At 44.7% G+C, this 26,082-nt stretch overlaps 1 protein-coding gene and 1 non-coding gene across 2 annotated transcripts in view; both read right to left on the bottom strand.

Moving 5' to 3' along the window:
* Window positions 1–224: 224 nt before the first annotated feature.
* Window positions 225–362, bottom strand: LOC119943066. The gene has a single exon (XR_005455550.1). It is a non-coding gene; the product is annotated as a small nucleolar RNA SNORA7 (small nucleolar RNA).
* A 13,398-nt stretch (window positions 363–13,760) lies between these two features.
* The window catches only part of LOC119942801 (splicing factor SWAP), a 119,224-nt gene continuing 106,902 nt past the window's right edge, over window positions 13,761–26,082 (bottom strand). The window contains 3 exon segments of the mRNA XM_038763758.1: window positions 13,761–14,192; window positions 19,352–19,424; window positions 21,022–21,186. Of these exon segments, the coding sequence (XP_038619686.1) occupies window positions 14,127–14,192; window positions 19,352–19,424; window positions 21,022–21,186 (304 nt within the window). The 3' untranslated portion in view covers window positions 13,761–14,126.

Below are 26,082 nucleotides of genomic sequence, written 5' to 3'. Positions count from 1 at the left end.
AATCCCAACTCCGCCACTTGTCAGCTGGGTGACTTTGGGCAAGTCACTTCACTTCTCTGGGCCTCCGTTACCTCATCTGGAAAATGGGGATGAAGACTGGGAGCCCCCCGTGGGACAACCTGATTACCTTGTCACCTCCCCAGCGCTTAGAACAGTGCTTTGCACATAGTAAGCGCTTGATAAATGCCATCATCATTATTATTATTATTATTAAAAGGGAGTTTTGATGTAGCAGATTGCCTTCCACTCACTAGCCACTGCCCAAGCTAGGAATGGAATGGGAAGGGCTTTGCTTGACTCTCCCTCCCACAGTCGAGACTGGTAGAGTACTGGAAGCTCTCCAGTTGTGACTCTGAGAGGGGTTTTTCACACTACTAGTTATATTTTCCTCCTTGTTCTTGTTGTATAGCTACTCCTGTCATCTGCCTGACTCTCCTTTTAGACTGCAAGATCCTTAAGGGCAGGTTGGTAAGAACACGATTCGGGGAGTCAGAGGATCTGGATTCTAGTAATAATAATAATAATAATGGCATTTGTTAAGCGCTTAGTACATGCAAAGCACTGTTCTAAGCACTGGGGGGGATACAATGTGATCAAGTTGTCCCACGTGGGGCTCACAGTCTTAATCCCCATTTTACGGATGAGGTAACTGAGGCTCAGAGAAGTTAAGTGACTTGCCCAAGGTCACACAGCAAACATGTGGCAGAGCCAGGATTCGAACCCATGACCTCTGACTCCAAAGCCCGGGCTCTTTCCACTGAGCCATAGTACCAGCTCTGTCCCTTACATGCCGTGTGACTTTGGGCAAATCGCTTAATCCTCTGTAAGCTCGCGGTGGGCAGGGAATGTGTCTGTTTATTGCTATATTGTACTCTCCCAAGCACTTAGTAAAGTGCTCTGCACAGAGAAGCAGCATGGCTTAGCGGGAAGAGCACAGGCTTGGGAGTCAGAGGTCATGGGTTCTAATCCCGACTCCACCGCTTGTCACCTGTGTGACTTTGGGCAAGTCATTTAACGTCTCTGTGCCTCAGTTACCTCATCTGTAAAATGTGGATTAAGACTGTGAACCCTACGTGGGACAACCTGATTACCTAGTATTACCCCAGTGCTTGGCACATAGTAAGAGCTTAACAAATACCATAATTATTATTGTTTTTATTATTATAATGAAAGCTCAATAAATACAAGTGACTGACTGACAATCTTTTTATATCTCAGTTTCTCCTTCTGCCAAATGGGGATATTTGCCTTTCTCTACCTCACTGGGTAGGTCTGAGGAGAAAAATGGCTTAAAGTGAAAGCATTTTGGAAATAAAAAAGTGTTACATACAGTCAAGGTGGTATTTTTCTTCTATTACATGTTCCCAAGAGCTCAGTACAGTGCTCTGCCCCCAATGAGCATTTTTAGGATACTGATGATAGACCATTCCTAAATGAACATGCCCCCATCTTTGCTTCACGCAATTGCACACATCTGAAATCAATCAATCAATCAATCGTATTTATTGAGCGCTTACTGTGTGCAGAGCACTGTACTAAGCGCTTGGGAAGTACAAGTTGGCAACATATAGAGACAGTCCCTACCCAACAGTGGGCTCACAGTCTAAAAGCTGTATAAAAGTACAGTATATCACAGTATAAAAGAAATGACACATTTCTCTCCAAAATACTGGAGGATCTGATTCCACTTTGCCATTTCAGGAAGATTGCAGGTTGGCGCTGCAATGGGGACAAAACTTGAAAGGAGAGCAAAGCTGTAGAGGGGGAATATAGATTGATGAGGAGCATTAGTTCAGGTAAGAAAAGCGTGGAGTGGGAATTTATAACTGTCCTACATAGGCTTGATGAATGGAATCTGGCCGGGGTTTCTGAAACCATGTTTTAATTAGGTAGTGAGCCGCTTAAAGGCGAATATTAGTCTTTATACTATGGGGATGAAGACTGTGAGCCCCCTGTGGGACAACCTGATCACCTTGTAACCTCTCCAGTGCTTAGAACAGTGCTTTGCACATAGTAAGCGCTTAACAAATGCCATCATCATCATTATTATTATTATTATTTTTTTTATGTGACACTGTCTCTTGAGTTTTGTTCCCAATACCAGGTGCTGGGGAAAGGCTTTGGCGGACAGTAAGTAGTAAGACAACTAAGGTAGAATTGCAAGGAAAGATAATGCATTTTCTAAGGCCCAACTTTTCTCTAAGGGGCGCTTAGACACTTAATATGGAGGTGTGAACCAACTAGAGAGTAATGAAAACTAATAGTCTATTCACTGGGTGTGGGGATTTTCCTTAAGAATCCTGGCAAGTCTAATAGCCTTAATTCTCAAAAAGTAACAGCAAGATCTTGCTGAACTGTAAACTACAGTTCAGAAAAAACTACAGAACTACAGAAAAAAACTACATTTTTCTCTTTCTTAGGGATCTATTGATATTATGTGAAAATGACAATGACTATGGTTTTGTCAAACCCTTACCTGGTGCCAAGCGCTGTGCTTAGGGTGAGGTAGATACAATTCAATCAGTTCAGACACAGTCCCTGTCTCACATAGGGCTCAAAGCCAAAGTGGGGAGAGAGAACAGGTATTTCACCCCTATTTCACAGATGCTGCAACTGAGGCCCAGGGAAATTAAATGCCTGACCTAAGGTCACACAGCAGGCAAGCAGTAAAACAGGGATTAGAACTCAGTTATTAACTAGTCCTATGTTCTTTTTACCAGGCCTTGCTGCTTCTCTGTAACCTTTAATCTCAGACCTCTAGATGACAAAATTTATTGATTGTTTTCTACAACCGAGCCTTTCCTTAGTGTGTGCTGAGAGTAAGTTTAAGGTTCAAGAAACCATGCCATCCATTTCATTCCAGAGCAAGGATCTCAGCCAGTCTAGTAGCAATTGTAATCAAGCCATTAATCAATGGTGTTTATTGAGTGCGTACTGTGTGCAGAGCACTATACGAAGTGGTTGGAAGAGTATAAAATAACAATATTACAGACACATTCCCTCCCCACAATGGGCCTCTCTAACTTTATACTCTTCCTATCCCAATTCAGTGGGAGTTTAAGAAGACCCAAATAAGGGCAAGAGTGAAGTGTCATGGTTAGGGTAAGTATCCAGTAGGCAGCATCACTCTGCATTAATTGTGGTATTTGTTATGCACTATAATAATAATAATGGTATTTATTAAGCACTTACTATGTGCAAAGCACTGTTCTAGGCGCTGATGGTTTGCTTGCCAAATCCAACGGCTCATACTCTGTCCTAATCCTCCTCGACCTCTCAGCTGCCTTTGACACTGTGGACCACCCCCTTCTCCTCAACACGCTATCTGACCTTGGCTTCACAGACTCCGTCCTCTCCTGGTTCTCCTCTTATCTCTCCGGTCGTTCTTTCTCAGTCTCTTTTGCAGGCTCCTCCTCCCCCTCCCATCCTCTTACTGTGGGGGTTCCCCAAGGTTCAGTGCTTGGTCCCCTTCTGTTCTCAATCTACACTCACTCCCTTGGTGACCTCATTCGCTCCCACGGCTTCAACTATCATCTCTACGCTGATGACACCCAGATCTCCATCTCTGCCCCTGCTCTCTCCCCCTCCCTCTGGGCTCGCATCTCCTCCTGCCTTCAGGACATCTCCATCTGGATGTCCGCCCGCCACCTAAAGCTCAACATGTCGAAGACTGAGCTCCTTGTCTTCCCTCCCAAACCTTGTCCTCTCCCTGACTTTCCCATCTCTGTTGACGGCACTACCATCCTTCCCATCTCACAAGCCCGCAAACTTGGTATCATCCTCGACTCCGCTCTCTCGTTCACCCCTCACATCCAAGCCGTCACCAAAACCTGCCGGTCTCAGCTCCACAACATTGCCAAGATCCGCCCTTTCCTCTCCATCCCAACCGCTACCCTGCTCATTCAAGCTCTCATCCTATCCCGTCTGGACTACTGCACCAGCCTTCTCTCTGATCTCCTATCCTCATGTCTCTCTCCACTTCAATCCATACTTCGTGCTGCTGCCCGGATTATCTTTGTCCAGAAACGCTCTGGGCATATTACTCCCCTCCTCAAAAACCTCCAATGGCTACCAATCAATCTGCGCATCAGGCAGAAACTCCTCACCCTGGGCTTCCAGGCTGTCCATCCCCTCGCCCCCTCCTACCTCACCTCCCTTCTCTCCTTCTCCAGCCCAGTCCGCACCCTCCGCTCCTCCGCCACTAATCTCCTCACTGTCCCTCGCTCTCGCCTGTCCCGCCATCGACCCCCGGCCCACGTCATCCCCCGGGCCTGGAATGCCCTCCCTCTGCCCATCCGCCAAGCTAGCTCTCTTCCTCCCTTCAAGGCCCTGCTGAGAGCTCACCTCCTCCAGGAGGCCTTCCCAGACTGAGCCCCTTCCTTCCTCTCCCCCTCGTCCCCCTCTCCATCCCCCCATGTACATATTTATTACTCTATTTATTTATTTATTTATTTATTTATTTATTTTACTTGTACATTTCTATCCTATTTATTTTATTTTGTTGGTATGTTTGGTTCTGTTCTCTGTCTCCCCCTTTTAGACTGTGAGCCCACTGTTGGGTAGGGACTGTCTCTATGTGTTGACAATTTGTACTTCCCAAGCGCTTAGTACAGTGCTCTGCACATAGTAAGCGCTCAATAAATACAATTGATTGATTGATTGATTGAGGGGATACAAGGTAACCATATTGTCCCACGTGGGGCTCACAGTCTTAATGCCCATTTTACAGATGAGGGAACTGAGGCACAGAGAAGTGAAGTGACTTGCCCAAAGTCACACAGCTGACAAGTGGCGGAGATGGGATTAGAACCCATGGCCTCTGACTCCCAAGACTTCCACTGAGCCATGCTGTTATGTGCCAGGCACTGTACTAAGCACTGGAGTGGACATAAACAAATCAGGTCAGACACAGTCAATCAGTCAATCAATCAATCATATTTATTGAGCGCTTACTGTGTGCAGAGCACTGTACTAAGCACTTGGGAAGTACAAGTTGGCAACATCTAGAGACAGTCCCTACCCAACAGTGGGCTCACAGTCTAAAAGAGGGACAGTCCCTGTCCCACATAGGGCTCATAGTCTTAATCCCCATTTTCCAGGTGGGGTAACTGCCCAAGTTAGAGAAGCAGCGTGGTTTAGTGGAAAAGAGCCTGGGCTTTGGAGTCAGAGGTCATGGGTTCAAATCCCGGCTCCGCCACTTGCCAGCTGTGTGACTTTGGACAAGTCACTTAACTTCTCTGGGCCTCAGCGACCACATCTGTAAAATGGGGATTAAGACTGTGAGCCCTCCGTGGGACAACCTGATCACCTTGTAACCTTCCCAGCGCTTAGAACAGTGCTTTGCACATAGTAAGCGCTTAATAAATGCCATTAAAAAAAAAAGTGACTTGCCCAAGGTCACGCAGCAGACAAGTGGCGGAGCCGGGAGTAGAACCCAGGTCCTCTGACTCCCACCCCGGGCTCTTTCCACTAGGCCATGCTGCTTCTCATCCCCAAACCAGCAACCATCATTTGGGAAGAAACCAAGGCTATCACTGTTTTTAAAGAAAGACGATAAAAGTGGCATTATTTGTGATAGTTGAGATGGCTCATTGGGCTTTCAAAAACGCCCGGCATCTTGAAACGGAATGGACGAGGATTAAACCATTGAAATTCCTCCTCCTGTTGAAGCCTCCACGGTGAATAGCGTGCACATTTATCAATCAATGGTACTGATTGACTGCTTACTGCATGCAGAGCACTGTACTAAACACTTGGGAGAGTTCAGTACAGTCCTGTTGGTAGACACGATCCCCGCCCACAAGGAGCTAGCAACATTTCTTCTCGGCTGCATGCCCTTCTGAAAGACAAATAAGAGGAAGTTGAAAATCTTAGAGGAAATAAAAAGCCAATTCCAGCCCTTCCAGCTTCTCCCATTATGGTGCCCAGTATCCAATGGGGGTTCAATAGAGAAGCAGCAGGGCTTAGTGGAAAGAGCACAGGTTTAGGAGTCAGAGGTCATGAGTTCTAATCCTGGCTCTGCCACTTAGCTGTGTGACTTTGGGCAAGTCACTTAACTTCTTGGTGCCTCGGTTACCTCATCTGTAAAATGGGGATTGAGACTGTGAGCCCCACGTGGGACAACCTGATTCATTCATTCAATCGTATTTATTGAGCGCTTACTGTGTGCAGAGCATTGTACTAAGTGCTTGGATTACCCTGATTACCCTGTATCTACTCCAGCACTTACAGCAGTGCTCGACACATAGTAAGCACTTAACAAATGCCAACATTATTATTATTATTAATAAATACTCCAAGTACTAGTCCCCCTTCTAGACTGTGAGCCCACTGTTGGGTAGGAACCGTCTCTATATGTTGCCAACTTTTACTTCCCAAGCGCTTAGTACAGTGCTCTGCACACAGTAAGCGCTCAATAAATACGATTGAATGAATGAATATTCCCGTAAGCTCTCCCCATCTGGACTGAAAGCTCACTGTGGGGAGGGAATGTGTCTGTAATATTGTTATTTTATACTCTTCCAAGCACTTTGTATAGTGCTTTGCACACAGTACGCACTCAATAAACACCATCGATTAATGGCTCAATTACAATTACTACTAGACTGGCTGAGATCCTTGCTCAGGAATGAAATGGATGGCATGGTTTCTTGAACCTTAAACTTACTCTCAGCACACACTAAGGAAGGGCTTAGTTGTAGAAAAAAATCAATAAATTTAGTCATCTAGAAATGGCTTTTCTGAGGCAATGTCGGCAAAAGGGTACACAACACACACTGCTTTATGAGGAGCTTGTGTTTTAGGAGATGTGATTGAAATCCAAGCTGCCAGTTATTTCTCCATAAAAAAAAATTACATGGTAAAGGATTTTTTTTTTTTTGATGTGAGGCTGAATTCTCCTAACTTCTGCAGTATTCTGAAGCTTACGGTAAGTAGCTATAAAATCCATCGTGTATTCTTTTCTTTAACATACTGCAACATATCACTGAATTGTCTCATCAACATATTTTGAGAAAAAATGAACACCTTGCCTTTGATTTAACATACTGCCTGAGAATATTTCACTCGGCAGTTCCAGAAGTGAGAGGGATTAAATTATACACAGACTAGAGATAAGATAGCAGTGATGGATTGTAGGGATGCACATTAATGATTAGAGGACTGTCTCACTATACTCTCTGTGACCAATAAAATCTCTCCCAGCATCAGTTCTGTTGATTTGTGGATCTGAGAGCCGGCCAATTCTTTTGTTGCCAAAAAGAAAAGTTAGGGTACTCTCGAGTTCTAACTAGACTTCATAATGCAAATCGATACTTTCCTCTTTCAAAATAATAAATAGATATTGGCTCAAGATTACATTTCTGACCAGGATAGCCATTTTGATCCGTAAGAGGCATTATCTTTGTTCTATAAAGCAGGTTTTTTTTTCCACCAGGCTCAATTGTCTTAAGGCAATTAAGTTCCTTCAGCACAAGTCCCTCACTTAAATCTTACTCAACAAGAGGTTGGGTGCTTTGGAGTCCAAAGGCTTTCAACAAAAATAATTGCCGGCTGAAGGGCATTTCTTACTCCTCCAAGGATCTAAGGGGGCCTAGTTTTTCATCTATTATCTTAGAGAAGCCCCATTTGTCAGACCTGATGTAGGCACCCTATTCTCCATATTCTCCTGGAGGGCTGGTTTTCTGCCTTGGTTTTCTCTCGGAAACCGTCTCAAAGTGTGCCTAGTTCAAGCCCCTTAGGAGATTCTTATAAGGTCGATTATCACCTGTTGTGATTCTGGTGCTACTGCTGGAAATTTATTTTTGTATAAAAATCTGCACATGCCCTAGGGCCATTTTAAAGCATAAAATAATCAACTAGGCCACTAATTAACTACTTAACCTCCACAGTCTGGCCCCAAACCAAGAAAAACAGACATTCGGCATTCACCTTAATGGTATCTAAATATTTTTTTTTTCCATCATTACTTTGAAACTGCTTTCCCAAATCATTCACAACTTTAGGGGTTCTCCTTTCACACTTTCTTGGCCTTTCCAAACTGAGTAATGGAAGGAATTGTATTTAAAGTGATTTTTTCACAGATTCAAAGGGGCTGTGAGCATGGTTTAGCTGCTTACAAAAGCCACTAAACACCTTCCTCTCCTTGCAAGGTACTTTTCAGCATTCCTTGGGAAAACACAATGATCTTCTTGTGGTGAATGTTTGAGGAGTCGAAGAAGTGGTGAATGTTTGAGGAGTCGGGTGAAAACCTTTGAAGGAGTATTTGAGTGAGGCTTCAGGTTGAGAAAGCCAGATGGCTCAGATGGAAAAGGTGACAGTCTCTGAAGTTATTTTGAAGAGGTATTGGAACAATTCCATTAAAGGCTCAACATCACATTTGAGGCAACAGGTCAATGGAACACAAACTATACAGATAATGCTCAAACAAGTTCACGGTGGCATAAGAGCCTGTAAGCTTTTTGGAATCTGAAGAAAATTTGGAAAGATTATGAAAACCAAAGTGCTCTAGGTACTAGCCACAATCAATTCCTATTACTTGTCCAGACCAGTCATCGGTCCAGACAAGTATTCTGCTCTCCAACTGGAATAACAGGATGCTTGCAGGAAGTGCGATGGTTGCCCTCTCGGACTTCATCCTAATTTTGGGGTGTATCCAGAGGTCCTGACTCTAGGAGGATGGGGGGGAGGGGTACCATTACCCCTTCTAGGGTTCTGCACGTTTCAACCTGTGCCTCCCATCCTGTCTCTCCCCACTTCAGTCTACACTCTGCTGCCTGGATTATCTTTGTACAGAAACGTTTTGGGCTTGTTACTCCCCTCTTCAAAAATCTCCAGTGGCTGCCTGTCAACCTACGAATCAAGCAAAAACTCCTCACCCTCGGCTTCAAGGCTGTCCATCACCTTGCCCCCTCCTACCTCACCTCCCTTCTCTCCTTCTCCAGCCCAGCCCGCACCCTCCGCTCCTCTGCCGCTCACCTCCTCACTGGGCCTCCTTCTCGCCTGTCCCGCCTTCGACCCCCAGCCCACATCCTTCCCCTGGCCTGGAATGCCCTCCCTCCCTCCACACATCCGCCAACCTAGCTCTCTTCCTCCCTTCAAAGCCCTACTGAGAGCTCACCGCCTCCAGAAGGCCTTCCCAGATTGAGTCCCCTTTTGCCTCTCCTCCTCCCCATCCCCTCTGCCCTACCTCCTTCCCCTCCCCACAGCACTTGTATATATTTGTACACATTTATTACTGTATTTATTTTACCTGTACATATTTACTATTCTATTTAATTAATGATGTGCATATAGCTATAATTCTATTTGTCCTGACGACTTTGACACCTGTCTACATGTTTTGCTTTGTTGTCTGTCTTCCCCTTCTAGACTGTGAGCCTGTTGTTGGGTAGGGACCGTCTCTATATGTTGCCGACTTGTACTTCCCAAGCGCTTAGTACAGTGCTCTGCACACAGTAAGCAGTCAATAAATGATTGATTGAATGAATGAATGCCTCAAAAGCTTTCTCTGGCTTTCCATTCCTCTCTGCCTCAAACAGAAACGGACTTCAAGACAACCTGCTCTTTCCCACCTCTTTATCCTCTTTTCTCCTCCTAAACCCCAGATCCCACTTTTCATTCCTCTCAAGTTGAACTACTCACTCCGCCTTGGTATTGGCTCCTCCAGCTCCGATCTCTTGCTCCCACCCTCCTGCCTGGAACAACCACAGCTCTTCAGCTTCAAAACCCTTCTGAAATTACATCTCCACCAGGAAATTAGCTTTTCCTAATTCCTCAACTTCCTACAGCTACTCATGGGCGACAGGGACTGTGTATGATCAATCAATCAATCGTATTTATTGAGCGCTTGCTGTGTGCAGAGCACTGTACTAAGCGCTTGAATTCCAGCATTAGTACCATTACTCTTAATTACCCCATCAACACCAACTTCATTTACCATATTACTTCTGCATATATCTTGAATAAGCTACCACTTCATATAGAGAAGCAGTATGGCTCAGTGGAAAGAGCATAGGCTTTGGAGTCAGAGGTCATGGGTTCAAACCCCTGCTCCACCAATTGTCAGCTGTGTGACTTTGGGCAAGTCACTTCACTTCTCTGGGCCTCAGTACCTCATCTGTAAAATGGGGATTAAGACTGTGAGACCGCCATGGGACAACCTGATCACCTTGTAACCTCCCCAGCACTTAGAACAGTGCTTTGCACATAGTAAGTGCTTAATAAATGCCATCATTATTATTATACATATTACATATTGATGCCTATTGATTGTATACATATTGTCTGTTTACTTGTTTTGATGTCTGCCTCCCCCCTCCTAGACTGTAAGCCCAGTGAGGGCAGGGATTGTCTCTTTATTACTGAATTGTACTTTCCAAGCACTCTGTATGTTGCCAACTTGTACTTCCCAAGCACTTAGTACAGTGCTCTGCACCCAGTAAGTGCTCAATAAATATGATTGAATGAATGAATATGATTGAATGAATATATATAAATACACATTTCCAAATGTACATGCTACCAACTCATATACATATCCACTTTCCCTCCTTCCTCCTCAATCAGTTGTATTTGTTGAGTACAGAGCACTGTACAACAGAGTTGGTAGGCATGTTCCTTGCCCAGAAGGATGATGATGATGATGGCATTTATTAAGCGCTTACTACATGCAAAGCACTGTTCTAAGCGCTGGGGAGGTTACCAGTTGATCAGGTTGCCCCTCGTGGGGCTCACAGTCTTAATCCCCATTTTACAGTTGAGGTAACTGAGGCCCAGAGAAGTGAAGTGACTTGCCCAAAGTCACCCAACTGACAATTGGCGGAGCTGGGATTTGAACCCATGACCTCTGACTCCAAAGCCCGGGGTCTTTCCTACTGAGCCACGCTGGTTCTCTTACAAATCTAGACAGGGAGGCAGACATTAAAATAAATTATGGACATATACGTAAGGGTGTTGTGGCTCTCTGTAAATGAGTTTAGTGTGTGCCCCCAGTTAGACCATGAGCTGTTTGAGAACAGAGATCACACCTGCTAATTCTGTTGTGCTCTCCCAACTGATCAGTACAGTGCCCTGCCCACTGTCGGTGCTCAGTTAAGTCCTACTGATGGATTGGTGGGATGGGAACTGAGCTCCAGAGGCTCTGTGATGTGGGCCCCCCAGTCTACTTGATGCAGGACCTGATGCCTACTTCTTTTGTTTTGTGGTCTGTCTCCCCAGACTGTGAGCCCGTTGTTGGGTAGGGATTGTCTCTATCTGTTGCTGAATTGCACTTTCCAAGCCCTTATTACAGTGCTCTGCGCACAGTAAGCGCTCAATAAATATGACAAAGAATGAATGAATGACCTGCTGTCATTATGCAGCCAGGATGCTCATGTAGCAATGGCCATCACAGAGGATCCTGGCTGGACAGCAGTGGAGCTCACATCCAAGCCGTGACCAAAACCTGCCGCTCTCAGCTCCACAACATTGCCAAGATCCGCCCTTTCCTCTCCATCCCAACCGCTACCCTGCTCATTCAAGCTCTCATCCTGTCCCGTCTGGACTACTGCATCAGCCTTCTCTCTGATCTCCCATCCTCGTGTCTCTCTCCACTTCAATCCATACATCATGCTGCTGCCCGGATTATCTTTGTCCAGAAACACTCTGGGCATATTACTCCCCTCCTCAAAAATCTCCAGTGGCAACCAATCAATCTGCGCATCAGGCAGAAACTCCTCACCCTGGGCTTCAAGGCTGTCCATCCCCTCGCCCCCTCCTACCTCACCTCCCTTCTCTCCTTCTCCAGCCCAGCCCGCACCCTCCGGTCCTCGGCCGCTAATCTCCTCCCCGTACCTCGCTCTCGCCTGTCCCGCCATCGACCCCCGGCCCACGTCATCCCCCGGGCCTGGAATGCCCCCAAACCCTCTGCCCATCCGCCAAGCTAGCTCTCTTCCTCCCTTCAAGGCCCTGCTGAGAGCTCACCTCCTCCAGGAGGCCTTCCCAGACTGAGCCCCTTCCTTCCTCTCCCCCTCGTCCCCCTCTCCATCCCCCCCATCTTGCCTCCTTCCCTTCCCCACAGCACCTGTATATATGTATATATGTTTGTTCATATTTATTACTCTATTTTATTTGTACATATCTATTCTATTTATTTTATTTTGTTAGTAGGTTTGGTTTTGTTCTCTGTCTCCCCCTTTTAGACTGTGAGCCCACTGTTGGGTAGGGACTGTCTCTATGTGTTGCCAATTTGTACTTCCCAAGCGCTTAGTACAGTGCTCTGCACATAGTAAGCGCTCAACAAATACGATTGATGACGATGATGATGATGATGATGATGGAGCTACTGGGCAGCCCTGAGGCGGACCATGCCAGGACTGCACTGATGCTCCAACCTTGTCCCAGTCAATCAGTCCATCTCATTTAGATTAAGTGCTTGCTATGTTCAGAAAACTGTACTAAGCACTTGGGAGAGCACGATATAACAGTGTTGGCAGACACGTTCCCTGCCCACAGTGAACCTACCCTAGCTGGTGGGCCCCCAGGCACTTAGTGGGGGATTGGGTGGGTGGTGCCCCATCTTGGTGAGAGGAATCTCTCATGCTTTGCCCAGTGAAGATCAAAAAACCCGGCAGGGCTGGTATGGTGGAGACAGCGCTGTGAGAACCTTTTCCTTCCCCCACTTCCTTGCACCCCCTTCCCCTCAAATCCTGTCACCACGATGCTTCATTCCCACACTCAAAAGAAAGAAGTTGGCACTCCAGGCTGTACCACCGAATAATAATAATAATGTTGGCACTTGTTAAGCGCTTACTGCGTGCAAAGCACTGTTCTAAGCACTGGGGGGATCAGGTTGTCCCACGTGGGGCTCACAGTCTTAATCCCCATTTTACAGATGAGGTAACTGAGGCCCAGAGAAGTTAAGTGACTTGCCCAAGGTCACACGGCAGACCCGTGGCAGGCCGGCATTCAAACCCATCACCTCTGACTCCAAAGCCCGTGCTCTTTCCACTGAGCCATGCTGCTTCTCAGCCACGCTGCTTCGAATGGTCCTAAACTTTTCCTCTATGCCCCCTCATAGATCTTTTAATCCTGAGTTTACTCAAACCTCTCTCAAATCTACCGATATTTTCAGCCCGCAGAACTTCCTCTGGAAACAGATCCCATATGCTGTGTGAAACGTTTCATTTTGTTTGTGTTAAGTTTGAAATAAAAACAACTGCAGACTGAGAGAACTGCACTAAGTGCCCGAGAGAATACAATGGAACAGTGTTGGTGGCCAGGTACTCTTCATTCATTCATTCATTCAGTGGTATTTATTGAGCGCTTACTAAGAGCACTGTACTAAGCGCTTGGGAAGTACAAGTCGGCACATATAGAGACGGTCCCTACCCAACAGCGGCTCACACTCTTCACACAGCAAGCTTACTGTAGACAGTGGAGCTCCCATGGTGGGTGGCCGATGGATGGTGAAGCAGTGTGGCCTAGTGGATAGAGCACACAGGCCCGGGAGTCAGAAGGACCTGGGTTCTAGTCCTGGCTCTGTCACTTGTCTGTGTGACCTTGGGCAAGTCACTTAACATCTCAGTGCCCTCAGTTACCACAACTGCAGAAGGGGGATTATGACCGTGAGCCCCTTGTGGGACACGGACAGCGTTCAATCTCCCTATCTCCCTCAGCGCTTAGAACAGTGCCTGGAACACAGTACGCGCTTAAATACCATAAAAAAAATACGGTAAAAACGTGAAAATAAAGCATGCCACCCAATGACGAAGCTTCCAAAATTTTGCTACCTATAAAAGATGTTTCTCTCCAATTTTAATGTGTATTTCATTTTCACAGAAACGTATTATTTACATATATACAGGTAAGAGGCTGCTGGTCAAAAATCTTAACTGAAAAGGGCATCAAAAGTCAATTTACAAAAACCATACACCGGTTCAGGAGCTCCAGGGCGAAAAATCGACGGCATTCTGTCATGACGAGTCTGTACAGAAGTAAGGTTTTCGTCTTTTTCATGATCTCAAACGGAAAGTAATGCTCGAGAACAAATGCTCGAGAATGTAGGATCCACTGTTACAATGAGGCAGCTGAGATTGTTTGCAAAATTCCCTTCCACGACGTTTTGGTAATGGGTAGTCCATCCGGTCTCAGGAGGCACTAGTCTGTATGTTTTTGGAAGCTGCAAGCATTGCTCTCACTTTGGCCATAAGATCCTGTAAGAAACCGGAGAAAGTCAGGATGCCTTTTCAGGAGCTTTCCACTTGGAGCATATTACTCTATTACACGGCTTGTACATCATCACATCTTGCACTGACATTCGTTAACCTGACTGGGCCTCAGTTTCCCCATCCGTGGAAAATGGGGATAGGACACCCGTTCTCCCTCTCCTTTAGACTGGGAGCCCCATGGAGTCTTGTCTGGTCTGCTTTTACTGTATCGACCCCTGAGCTTAGTACAGTGCTTCACACAGAGTAGGTGGACCAGCTAATTACATAATAACCATTACTATTATCATTACAGCCTGATGCCATGGACTCTGTGGGCGAGTGCTGACTGTCTGTTGGTGATCACACAGCAGGAGAGTTCCTGGGCACCCGAAAGGATAAATACGCTATATATTTAAGAATACTGAACCCAGTTTGCAGGATATGATACTACTCTTTGTATGACCATGACACCCCCAAGGATCTTCCTCCTTAAATAGAGGAAAGGCCTCTCCCATCTATTTACCACAGGCTGGGTTGAGGTACGGTGCTTATTTGTGGCCCGGGGCGGGTGTGGGATTGGGGATTTGAATTTTACAACCAGAATCAATCGATCATATTTACTGAGCACTTACTGTGCGTAGAGCATTATACTAAGTGCTTAGGACAGAACATTTAGAACAGTTCTCTGCACACAGCAGGTGTTCAATAAACACGACTGACTGACTGACCGATTATAACAGCTGCTAGACCTGTTCCCTGCTCCCAAGGAGCTGACGTTTTCAGGTTCCTTTCAACGTTTTAGTTTTAGAGAATGGAAGCTGAGAGGGAACGGGAGAGCCACGGAACAGGAGTCATGGAAGCCGGGCTGGGAAAAAGATACCAGAAGTTAGATAGCGGCTCAAGTACCGTTTCAGTTCCACCCACAGCATTCCTTACGGATCTTTCCTTTTAGACCTAGCCCATCTCGGTTTTGTTTGGACCGTCCCCCAGGGAGTAAGCCGCTCGTCTGTCAATTAGATTTCACACGACCGCCTCAAGCTCCATGTCCAAGTCCTTGGGAGCGGGCAGAGAAACAAATATTCCCGTGAACCTATGTGAAAACTGGAAACTGCCATTTTAGAGGTGAAGGGAAAGGGGGCCTGATTTACTCGCTCCACCGGCTCCAAAAGCTACAACTAAGGATGACTGGCAGGCGCTGTCAGGATCAGGTTTAGAAAAAACCGGACACACTGACGGGAAAAACAAACAAAAAAGAAAAACAGGGTGAAGCCAGTCTAGTTCTCTCAAGAGGAAGGAAAATCCTTAACCAAGTCCTCGAACTGTACTTTCCAAGCGCTTAGTACAGTGCTCTGCACACAGTAAACGCTCAATAAATACGACTTTATGAATGAATGAGCTCTGCGTGAAGCTAAATACCCAACTGAAGGGGCCTTTGCAGTTTCAGGCAGACAGAGCTGAAGGATACAAGTCAACAAGCAGGGAATTGCACATGAGTGACTCTCCCAAGTAGAGGAATGCTAGGCAGTTCACAATGCTTATTGGGTCAACCCTCCTGCACAGGGCTCAATTCCCACCAGAAAAAAGGCAATTTCCATTTTCAAAGCTAGGAAAGACTCTAAGATTGGAAGGATGAGTTGAGGACAGACTATCACTCTCTACACCTTCAAAGCCTTATTTAAGGCACATCTCCACAACAAGGCTCTCACTTCCTCTTGTCCGGCTCCCTTCTGCATTGTCCTTATATTTGGATTTGCACCCTTTATTCACCCCGCCTTTGGGCCCACAGCCTTATGTCCACATCTGTAATCTATCCACCTAGATTAATGTCTGTCTTCCCCTTTAGACTGTAAGCTTGTTGTGTGCAGGGAACGTGTCAGTCGACTCTGTTACACTGTACTCTCTCAAGCACTTAGTACAGTGCTCTGCAAAAAAAAGTGCTCAAAAATTATGATCGATGGATTGATTGATTCAAGTGAACACCTTTACAATCTTGAGGATAGATTCAAATTTGGCTGTAGCCTGAAACTGTGCAAAATTCTTTGTGACAAGAGGAACCTGGTACAGAGGTGCAGATGTTTTCAGCGATCTGGATAACAACATTTTGCCACTGCAACTGAGAATGAGAAGCAGGTGGATGGGTCTTTAAAAATTTTACTTCCACGGCTGATACAGAATTTACCTGACAAAGGGAAAATCTCGCCTCTGGAAGGCTAAATACAGGAAAAAAAACCTCCCAAAACCTTCAAAAGAAACTAAGCACAACAGAGTTAGACACGATCCCTGCCCACAAGGAGCTTACATCATGGGCTAAACTGACACGGATGAAGGTCTATCCTTCAATGATCTCCAATGGTTGATGTTTACAAAAATCAAAATTAACCAGCTGACAGGATCAAAATCCAAAACTCTCATTGGGGTTAGTTACGTTACACTAATCTATAATTTATTTTAATGCCTGCTTCCCCTGTGGGCTGTAAACTCCTTGCGGACAGGGAACAGTGTATACAAACTCATCTGTACTGTCCTTGCCCAAGCTCTTAGAACAGTGTCCTGCACACAGTAAGTGCTTAATACCTCTGACCGATAAACTGCAATACTGTGCTGCCAAGCAAGTGCTAATTTTTCATGCTCGGAGAGTTACTCTGATGATACTGAAATAAGAATTATATACCTGAATGTTAATGAGATGAGAGTAATAATGAAATGCGTTTCTTTCTAAAGACATAGCCACACAACCTATTAGCATAGGAAAAGATCGTTTCCTAGGTGAAAAACATGAAGCTGCTCTGCTCTGTGGAATCTGAAGGTTAATCAGGTCTTCTAAGACCACTCAGGCATATCTTCTTCACTGAAAGTCTGGCTCCGCCAACTGTGGACTATTTAAATATGGCATTTTAACCAAAGTGCCCAAGCTCACCTGGAGAAGCTTTCCCTTCGGGTTCTGCTAAGATGACTAAATCTAAGATAATTGTGAAAACTAGACATGGACTGCTTTTGCTTCACACAAAAGGAATAAATATACCAGGCCAAATGGGACCATTACCGAAAAGAATAACCACAGGTACTGCTGTGGAGAAGCAACCTATAGTTCGGAAAGAAAACGATATATATACTTAAAAAACTGAGTTGAGGGATGTATAACCTCAATTTTTCTTTCACGCCAGATGATCAGACAGCTCCTCACAGGTGACCTTCTGGAGTTGAACTGGCAAGCACATTAGCCAACATGAGGATTTCAGTTATTTTGCACTAGGATAACTATCTCCTTGGGGTCTTCCTGCAGTTGTTTTCTTCTGGCTGATGGTCCCCGTCTCCTCCTCAGGGGAACACCGCCACTGTGACAGTGAGTTATGGGAAAGTTCTGTCTGCTAGGTAATAATGGCATTATCTTTCAGACGCGTTTTCATTTCTGGCAGAAACATCAATTCCTTTCTACTCTGAGTTGGAAAAGAAGAAATTTAAGACCTCTGCTTTTCAATCATAACTGTGGGTCGTTGCATAAGGTGAGGAAATTAAAAGCCTCTAATCTTAGCCCAGAGCTGGGCGCGGGGGGAGTTGACAGGGAGGAAGAGGGAAATTTAGGTGGAAAATGAAAGAGAGCTTTCCTAAGATAAAAATGGATCTATCGAGCCAGATCTCCTCCCCTTCAAAAAGTACGCTGAAACCACTTGGGCTACAATCTACTGGGAAGCCCTCATCCTAGAACAATTCCTATGAGCCCTGGGAGTCGCTGACTGTAAACTGCTGTAATTCAAAGAATCCAAATTTTAAATGAGATCAGGATTTGTTTTTACGAGGGCAAAGAAACAACTGGCACAAACTCAATACCTTGTGGGATACTGTGAGGAGTACCCCACCATGGTAAGTTAGAGGATAGAGCAGCCATTTATTTTATCTTTCCGAGGCGAAGGTCCTACTGAGACAGTCTCGTAAAGTGTACACGGCGCATTCAATGCCTCTCTGGCAGTCGTGCCTACGGTTCCTGAGAACATGCTTTTCAAAATTCATTTCTTCAAAATGAACGGTTTATTTTATGAACTAAGTAGGCAATACGCCTAGCAATTTTAAGATCTTAGGAGGATATACAAAGTGTTTTGGGTTAGCCAGTAGTCTTTTAGTAGCTTAATAAATTAAATGGAAACCTAACGACCCCAGGGGGGAATAAAATGGGCGAAACCATTTGAGGACTGAGATTTTAGCTGAAATATCTCTGGTAACTGATGCTTGCGGCCAGAGGAGTGACTCCGATGTAATAATAATTAATAATAATGATGGTATTTGTCAAGCGCTTACTATGTGCCCAGCACTGTTCTAAGTGCTGGGGTAGATAAAAGGTAATCAGGTTGTCAATCAATTGTATTTATTGAGCGCTTACTGTGTGCAGAGCACTGTACTAAGCGCTTGGGAAGTACAAGTCGGCAACACACAGAGACGGTCCCTACCCAACAGTGGGCTCACAGTCCCATGTAGGGCTCACAGTCTTCATCTCCATTTTACAGATGAGGTAACTGAAGCACAGAGAATAATAATAATAATAATAATGATGGCATTTATTAAGTGCTTACTATGTGCAAAGCACTGTTCTAAGCGCTGGGGGGATACAAGGTGATGAGGTTGTCCCACGTGGGGCTCACAGTCTTCACCCCCATTTTACAGATGAGGGAACTGAGGCACAGAGAAGTTAAGTGACTTGCCCAAAGTCACACAGCTGACAAGTGGCGGAGCCGGGATTTGAACCCATGACCTCTGACTCCAAAGCCCGGGCTCTTTTCCACTAAGTCACGCTGCTTCAAGTAAGGTGGTCCTTTAAAATCTCCAAAAAGAAGAGGTGTAGTGGGACTAAAACAGAACGATGGTGGAGGCCAGGATGGCATTCAAGGTTTTATACTGAATGTTTCAGTTGATGAGAATGTTCTAGTACCTCAAATTCAGAAAATTATAAACAAGTCTACAGAAAGACACATTGATACTCCCTTGAGAAAAAACTTTAAAATTTAAAAAAGTGGGCATGAACAGAGAGCACTGAAGCCCTTAGAGGAAGGTTCCACAGAAAGATAAGCTATTATTATTATTATGTAAAGACACTGTAATTAAGGTAATGAAATTCAATACAAAGATTAGATAATTGAATTCCCAATATAATTATGAGATATTTTCAACTTTACCTGAGTTATTTTACTTTGCACTGAAGACACGATTGCTGAAGAGATCTGACCGTCTTTTTCCTGAGAAACTCCCCTATTGAAAGATCAATGAACAAAACTATTAGCAGTATGCTTAGATCAATATTTTCTTTAGAAAACCAAAACTGACTTCAAAGAAATTAAATTAAAACCATGAGCATCGAACCCAGACACCAAAGTCTTTCTGAGATACGACTTAATGAGCATTAAGACAAACACTTTTAAAACCCAGGATCCAGGCCTGGTAACTAACACATCATGAGCCTGTTTAACAACTTAAATGTAAATGCAGCCATAAAAGTCCTTTCAGGGATAACAATTCTGACATGGAACCCAAGGTGTTTGACGTGTGCTTCTTTTCCTCCTCTTCATGAGAAAACACACAAGGATTGTATTAAGCACTTTCACTTTTTGTAACTAAACATACAAATACACAAAGCAGGTAGTCCTATAAAGTTTAAACTACCAAAGCTCATCATCACCATCATCAATCGTATTTATTGAGCGCTTACTATGTGCAGAGCACTGTACTAAGCGCTTAGGAAGTACAAATTGGCAACATATAGAGACAGTCCCTACCCAACAGTGGGCTCACAGTCTAAAAGGGGAAGACAGAGCACAAAACCAAACATACTAACAAAATAAAATAAATAGCATAGATATGTACAAGCAAAATAAATAAATAAATAAATAGAGTAAGCTCAGAAAGTCATTTATACTATTTCTAATCTGGGTCTCGATCCTGACCTGCCTTGTTCCACCTTGGCAAGAACTCTGACACCCTCCTCTTCTAGCCACAGTATTTTGGTATTTATCCTTTGTCATTTTTGTGTTCTTCTTGTTTTATTTTTTCCTTAGGTGTACGAGACCGCACTCCCTTCCTCCCTTTATTTTTAGAGCTCCTTGATGTCCACGGACCCGGTCTAATTCTTTTTCAGGCCTTAGCAGAGTGTTTTTCACACAGAAGGGGCTTAATACATATTTTTACCACCAGGCTTGGGAGTCCAAGGTCACGGGTTCGAATCCCGGCTCCGCCACTTGCCTGCTGTGTGACTTTGGGCAAATCATTTAACTTCTCTGTGCCTCAGTTACCTCACCTGGAAAATGGGGATTAAGACTGTGAGCCCCAAGTGGGACAACCTGATTACCTTGTATCTACCCCAGCGCTTAGAACGGTGCTTGGCACATAGTAAGCGCTTAACAAATACCAACATTATTATTATTATTAAAGCCAACTTGACGAAATAGAAAGCAGCGCGTTAATGGCCAGGGGGTGTCTGAGGAGGCGGCAGAGGCCCTGTTTATGTCAAACTGTAACCAGCAAAAGGGGATGAAGAGTCTTTGAATACTAGCATCTTTAAGCCTGAATTCTATCCGCACGCTGTTTTTCACATTCCTTGAGCTGGAAGACACATCATCGTCATCGTCAATCGTATTTACTGAGCGCTTACCGTGTGCAGAGCACTGTACTAAGCGCTTGGGAAGTACAAATTGGCAACAGATAGAGACAGTCCCTACCCAACAGTGGGCTCACGGTCTAAAAGGGGGAGAAGACAACCACCCACACTGCTTGGCATTTCAGACAGCCAGGGACTGATGCCAGATCGAAAGGGCCGCTAAAACATCACCCGGCTGAGGGGAGAGGAAGTTACCTGGAGCGTTCCTGGCTGGATTCCCTACTCTCCACAGGAGAGATGCTGGCTGAATGTGCAGAGTTCTTGTGTGCCGACTGCTTGCTCGGTGACCCCGACGGCGACCGGGCCTTGGACTTGGTGCGAGATCGAGACCGTCGTTTCTTCTTCTTCTCGTGGGGGCTCCTGAGAGTCAAGCACAAACGCACAGAATCACTAAGCCTGACAGAGCAAAAACCAGGAGTCCAAAATGAGGACAAATTTAAGCATTTGAAACCTTTGATTCTTTGTGGTCCCAGTCTGCCAGTCAGTAATCTGATCATGTGAACATCACCTCACTTTTAAGTCATACACAGTCCACCAAAAATACAAAAATATATCGATCAATCATATTTGAGTGCTTACTGTAAAGACTAACTGTACTAAGCTGTACTATACCTATATACAGTTATCCTTTTAGACTGTGAGCCCACTGTTGGGTAGGGACTGTCTCTATATGTTGCCAACTTGTACTTCCCAAGCGCTTAGTACAGTGCTCTGCACACAGTAAGCGCTCAATAAATACGATTGATTGACTGATTGATTATCCTTGTTGCTTAAAAAGAATCCTGACAGTGGAAACTCACCCGTTGGTATGCGTAGTAATAGTATTTATCAAACCCCTAATGCATGCAGAGCACTGTACTAAGCCCTGGGAGAGATTACACAGATGGGAATTAGACATGGTCCCTATCGTTCATAATAATAATAATAATTGTACTCTCTCAAGCACTTAGTATAGGGGTCTGCACCTGGTAAGCGCTCAAGAAATACTACTGATTGGCAAAAACGGTACCAGGCACAACAATCAAATATGACAATCCAACAAAGGTCTTTGGATGCGCTCGGCAAATATGATTGAATGAATGATGCCTGATTGGACAGCACTGGCTCGAGAAGCAGTGTGGCTCAGTGGAACGAGCACAGGCTTTGGAGTCCGAGGTCAGGGGTTCAAATCCCGGCTCCACCAGTTGTCAGTTGTGTGACTGTGGGCAAGTCACTTCACTTCTCTGGGCCTCAGTTCCCTCCTCTGTAAAATGGGGATGAAGACTGTGAGCCCCCCGTGGTACAAGCTGATCACCTTGTAACCTCCCCAGTGCTTAGAACAGTGCTTTGCACATAGTAAGCTCTTAATAAATGCCATGATTATTATTATTATTGGCCTTTTCCGCCACACACGCGCAGATGAATTTCATCATCAGTGCTATCCCCTTCGAAGAAGACAACTAAATCTGCCGTATCAACTTCCTGAAAAGGTGGAAGTAACTAAAATGACAGGGCCAGCATATTAAGCAACTGAGTGGCATTTTTTTTTAAGGCAAACTGAGCTGTCTTAGAATACTCGTGAAGTACGTAGCTCAGAGCAAAGAGCCCGGGCTTTGGAGTCAGAGGTCCTGGGTTCAAATCCCGGCTCTGCCAATTGTCAGCTGTGTGACTTTGGGCAAGGCACTCAACTTCTCTGTGCCTCAGTTACCTCATCTGTAAAATGGGGATTAAGACTGTGAGCCCCCTGTGGGACAACCTGACCACCTTGTAATCTCCCCAGCGCTGAGAACAGTGCTTTGCTTTATTAAGCGCTTACTCTGTGCAAATCAATCGATTGATTGATTTGCACAGAGTAAGCGCTTAATAAATGCCATCATTATTAAGTTAAAATTTAATGTGCTCCGATGGATCTTCAGAAGTTTAGTGGCTGAGGAAAATTTCTAGACAATGAGCACCTATGAGACATGGGCATGGTGGAATGCTGGGGGAGAACTTTGCATTCTTATAATAATAATAATAATAATGGCATTTATTAAGCGCTTACTATGTGCAAAGCACTGTTCTAAGCGCTGGAATAATAACATTTGTTAAGCGCTTACTATGTGCTAAGTACTGTTCTAAGTGATGGGGAGGTTACAAGGTGATCAGGTTGTCCCAGGGGGGCTCACAGTTTTAATCCCCATTTTACAGATGAGGTAACCGAGGCACAGAGTAGTTAAATGAATTGCCCAAAGTCACACAGCTGACAGTTGGCAGAGGCGGGATTCGACCCCATGACCTCTGACTCCAAAGCCCGTGCTCTTTCCACTGAGCCACGCTGATTCGAACGCGATCTAGTCAAAACCTGAGAAGCGTAATGAAAGTTTTCCCAAATGTGAGGTTTGTTGAGAATGTTACAGAATTGTATTCACAGCACTCAAATGCCTGATCACGGATTTTAAAGGCTCAAACATCCCCAAACCCTCCCTCCCACACCTCCCTTATATTCAGCAAATCTTTATTTTGTCGGATTGCTTTCGAAAGAATTATAAAACGCCACTTCTCAAACTTGGCTCAGTCTTTCAAACTGAGTTTTGGACTGCCTCAGAGTCAATCAGGATTAATCTAAAAAGTAAAGACTAACAGGAAAAAACGTAAGGATGGAAAAGATGAGGGCTCCTCGTTAGCAGTTCTGTGATTTAACCATTGTTTTTCCTCCTGCACTACCACTTAGCTGTTTATGGACAGGCTAAATATGCCAATACGTGGTTCTGCCTGTCCAGGTTTAGACTTTCACCTGATTTAACTCAAACCGTTCGGGTTATGCCACAAGAGGCTTGAGTCCGCCACTAGAAATCTATCTGATAAATCTTCACGAGGTGGAGTGGAACCTCATTTATTCTAAGAAACGATTTTACGATTTAGAGCAACTTTTGATGAACAATAAACACTGGTGCAATGGACAACTCATCCTGGATCTGCCCTGCGGAAGGTGACAAGCTAATTTATTAGGTTAGCTCTGGTTGTCCGGATAGTTATTAACACCTGACAAAAGGGGATCTGCACCTGGATACAAACCGAGGAGAGAACAAACACAGCTCCATCTCTTAGTGCTGAAAACAGAAAGATAGTTCCAGGCAATATTTGAACAGTAGCTTGGTGTCACTCTGAAGGCTGTTCATTTTAATCAATTAATCAACGGTACTTACTGAGAGCTTACTATGTACAGAGCACTGTACTATGTGCTTGGGAGAGTACAATACAATAGAATTAGAATTTGTACATATTTAATCCTAATCCTCTATTTTACTTGTACATATTTACTATTCTATTTGTTAATGACGTGCATTTAGCTTTAATTCTATTTGTTCTGACGACTTGACAATACAATAAAATTAGAATTTGTACAGATTTATTACTCTTTTACTTGTACATATTTACTATTCTATTTGTTAATGATGTGCATTTAGCTTTAATTTTATTTGTTCTGACGACTTGACACCTGTCCACATGTTTTGTTTTCTGTCTCCCCCTTCTAGACTGTGAACCCATTGTGGGGTACGGATCGTCTCTATATGTTGCCAACTTGTACTTCCCAGAGCTTAGTACAGTGCTCTGCACATGGTAAGCGCTCAATAAATACAATTGAATGAATGAACGAATTAGCAGGCACATTTCCTGCCCATAATGAGTTTACAGTTAAGAGGACTGGGGTATGAGATACTCAGCCCAGCCCCGCACTATTTATGTACTGGGAGTCAGAGGACAGTGGAAAGAGTGCGGGATTGGGAGTCAGAGGTCGTGGGTTCTAATCCCGCCTCCACCATTTATCCACTGTGTGACTCTGGGCAAATCACTTAACTTCTCTGTGCCTCAGTGACATCATCTGCAAAACAGGGATTAAGACTGTGAGCCCCAAGTGGGACAACCTGATTACCTTGTATCTACCCCAGCACGTAGAACATTGTTTGGCACATGGTAAGCGCTTAATGCCATCATTATTATTATTACTATTAATATTATTGTTCTAATCCCAGCTCCACCATTTACCTGTTTTGTGAACTTGGGGAAGTCACTTTACTTTTCTGTGACTTAGGTCCTTCTTCTGCAAAATGGGGATTCAATACTTCTCTCTCCTACTTAGCCAGTGAGACCTGATTATGTTGAATCTCCCCCAGCACTTAGTTCAGTGCTTGGCACAGGATAAGCACTAATACAATTATCATATAAATATTCCAAAGCACTTAGTACAGTTCTCTGCACACAGTAAGTGCTCAATAAACACAACTGACTGATGCTTCCTATACTCTACCATTTCCCTCATCCCTAATCTGTTTTCATGTCTGTCTTCCCCCGTGGACGGTAAGATCCTCGTGGACAGGGGTTGCGTCTACCAACTCGGTTGTATTGTACTTACCAAGAGCTTAGTGCAGTATTCTGCACATAGTGAGTGCTCAATAAATACAATTGATTGACCTGCCATTCACTTTGCATTTTCACATCCTTCCTTCAAAGACAGAGAAGCAATATGGACTAAGAGTCAGAGGGCCTGGGTTCTAATCCTGACTGCCACTTGCCTGCTGTTTGACCGTGAGCAAGTCACTTAACCGCTCGGTGCCTCAGCTGTAAAATGGGGATTCATTCCCTGTTCTCCTTCCTACTCAGCCTTGTGAGCCCCATATGGGAAAGGGACTGTGTTTGACCTAATTATCTTGTATCCATCCCAGCATTTAGTACAGTGCTTGGCACATAGTAAGCACTGAACAAACACCACAGTTATGATTATTATTATCACCACCCTATTTGGAAACTCTACAAACCCGAATTCTTTACTGGTCCACTGTCTATCCTCCTGCACTTCTATCTCCACAAAATATCCAGTGCCAAAAGCTGGAGCCACTCATGGCGTTGTTCTTGTTCGATGCCACAGAGCTGGTGTTCCCTCACAGCCGGCTAACAGCAACGAAGAACCGGCACCTTAACCATTCACATCATCTGGTAAAGAGGGCAGGAGCTGGGAACTGACCAAAAGGAATGGTCAACCCGCAAACAAATTGAGCAGAAAAAAAGGGCCTGAAGGGGAAAAGGTGAGGACACTGGGCTGGGAATTGTGCCTTCAAGAACCTGAAGAAGCAGTGTGGCGTAGTGGAAAGAGCATGGGCTTGAGAGTCAGAGGTCATGGGTTCTAATCCTGGCTCCACCACTTGTCAGCTGCGTGACTTTGGGCAAGTCACTTAACGTCTCTGTGCCTCAGTTACCTCATCTGTTACATGGGGATTAAGACTGTGAACCCCACAT

This window comes from Tachyglossus aculeatus, chromosome 21 (assembly GCF_015852505.1).
Source record: "Tachyglossus aculeatus isolate mTacAcu1 chromosome 21, mTacAcu1.pri, whole genome shotgun sequence".
In the NCBI taxonomy this organism is placed as follows: Eukaryota; Metazoa; Chordata; class Mammalia; order Monotremata; family Tachyglossidae; genus Tachyglossus; species Tachyglossus aculeatus.
The sequence above is the reverse complement of the archived record's forward strand: the minus strand, read 5'-3'. Positions and strand labels throughout refer to the sequence as shown.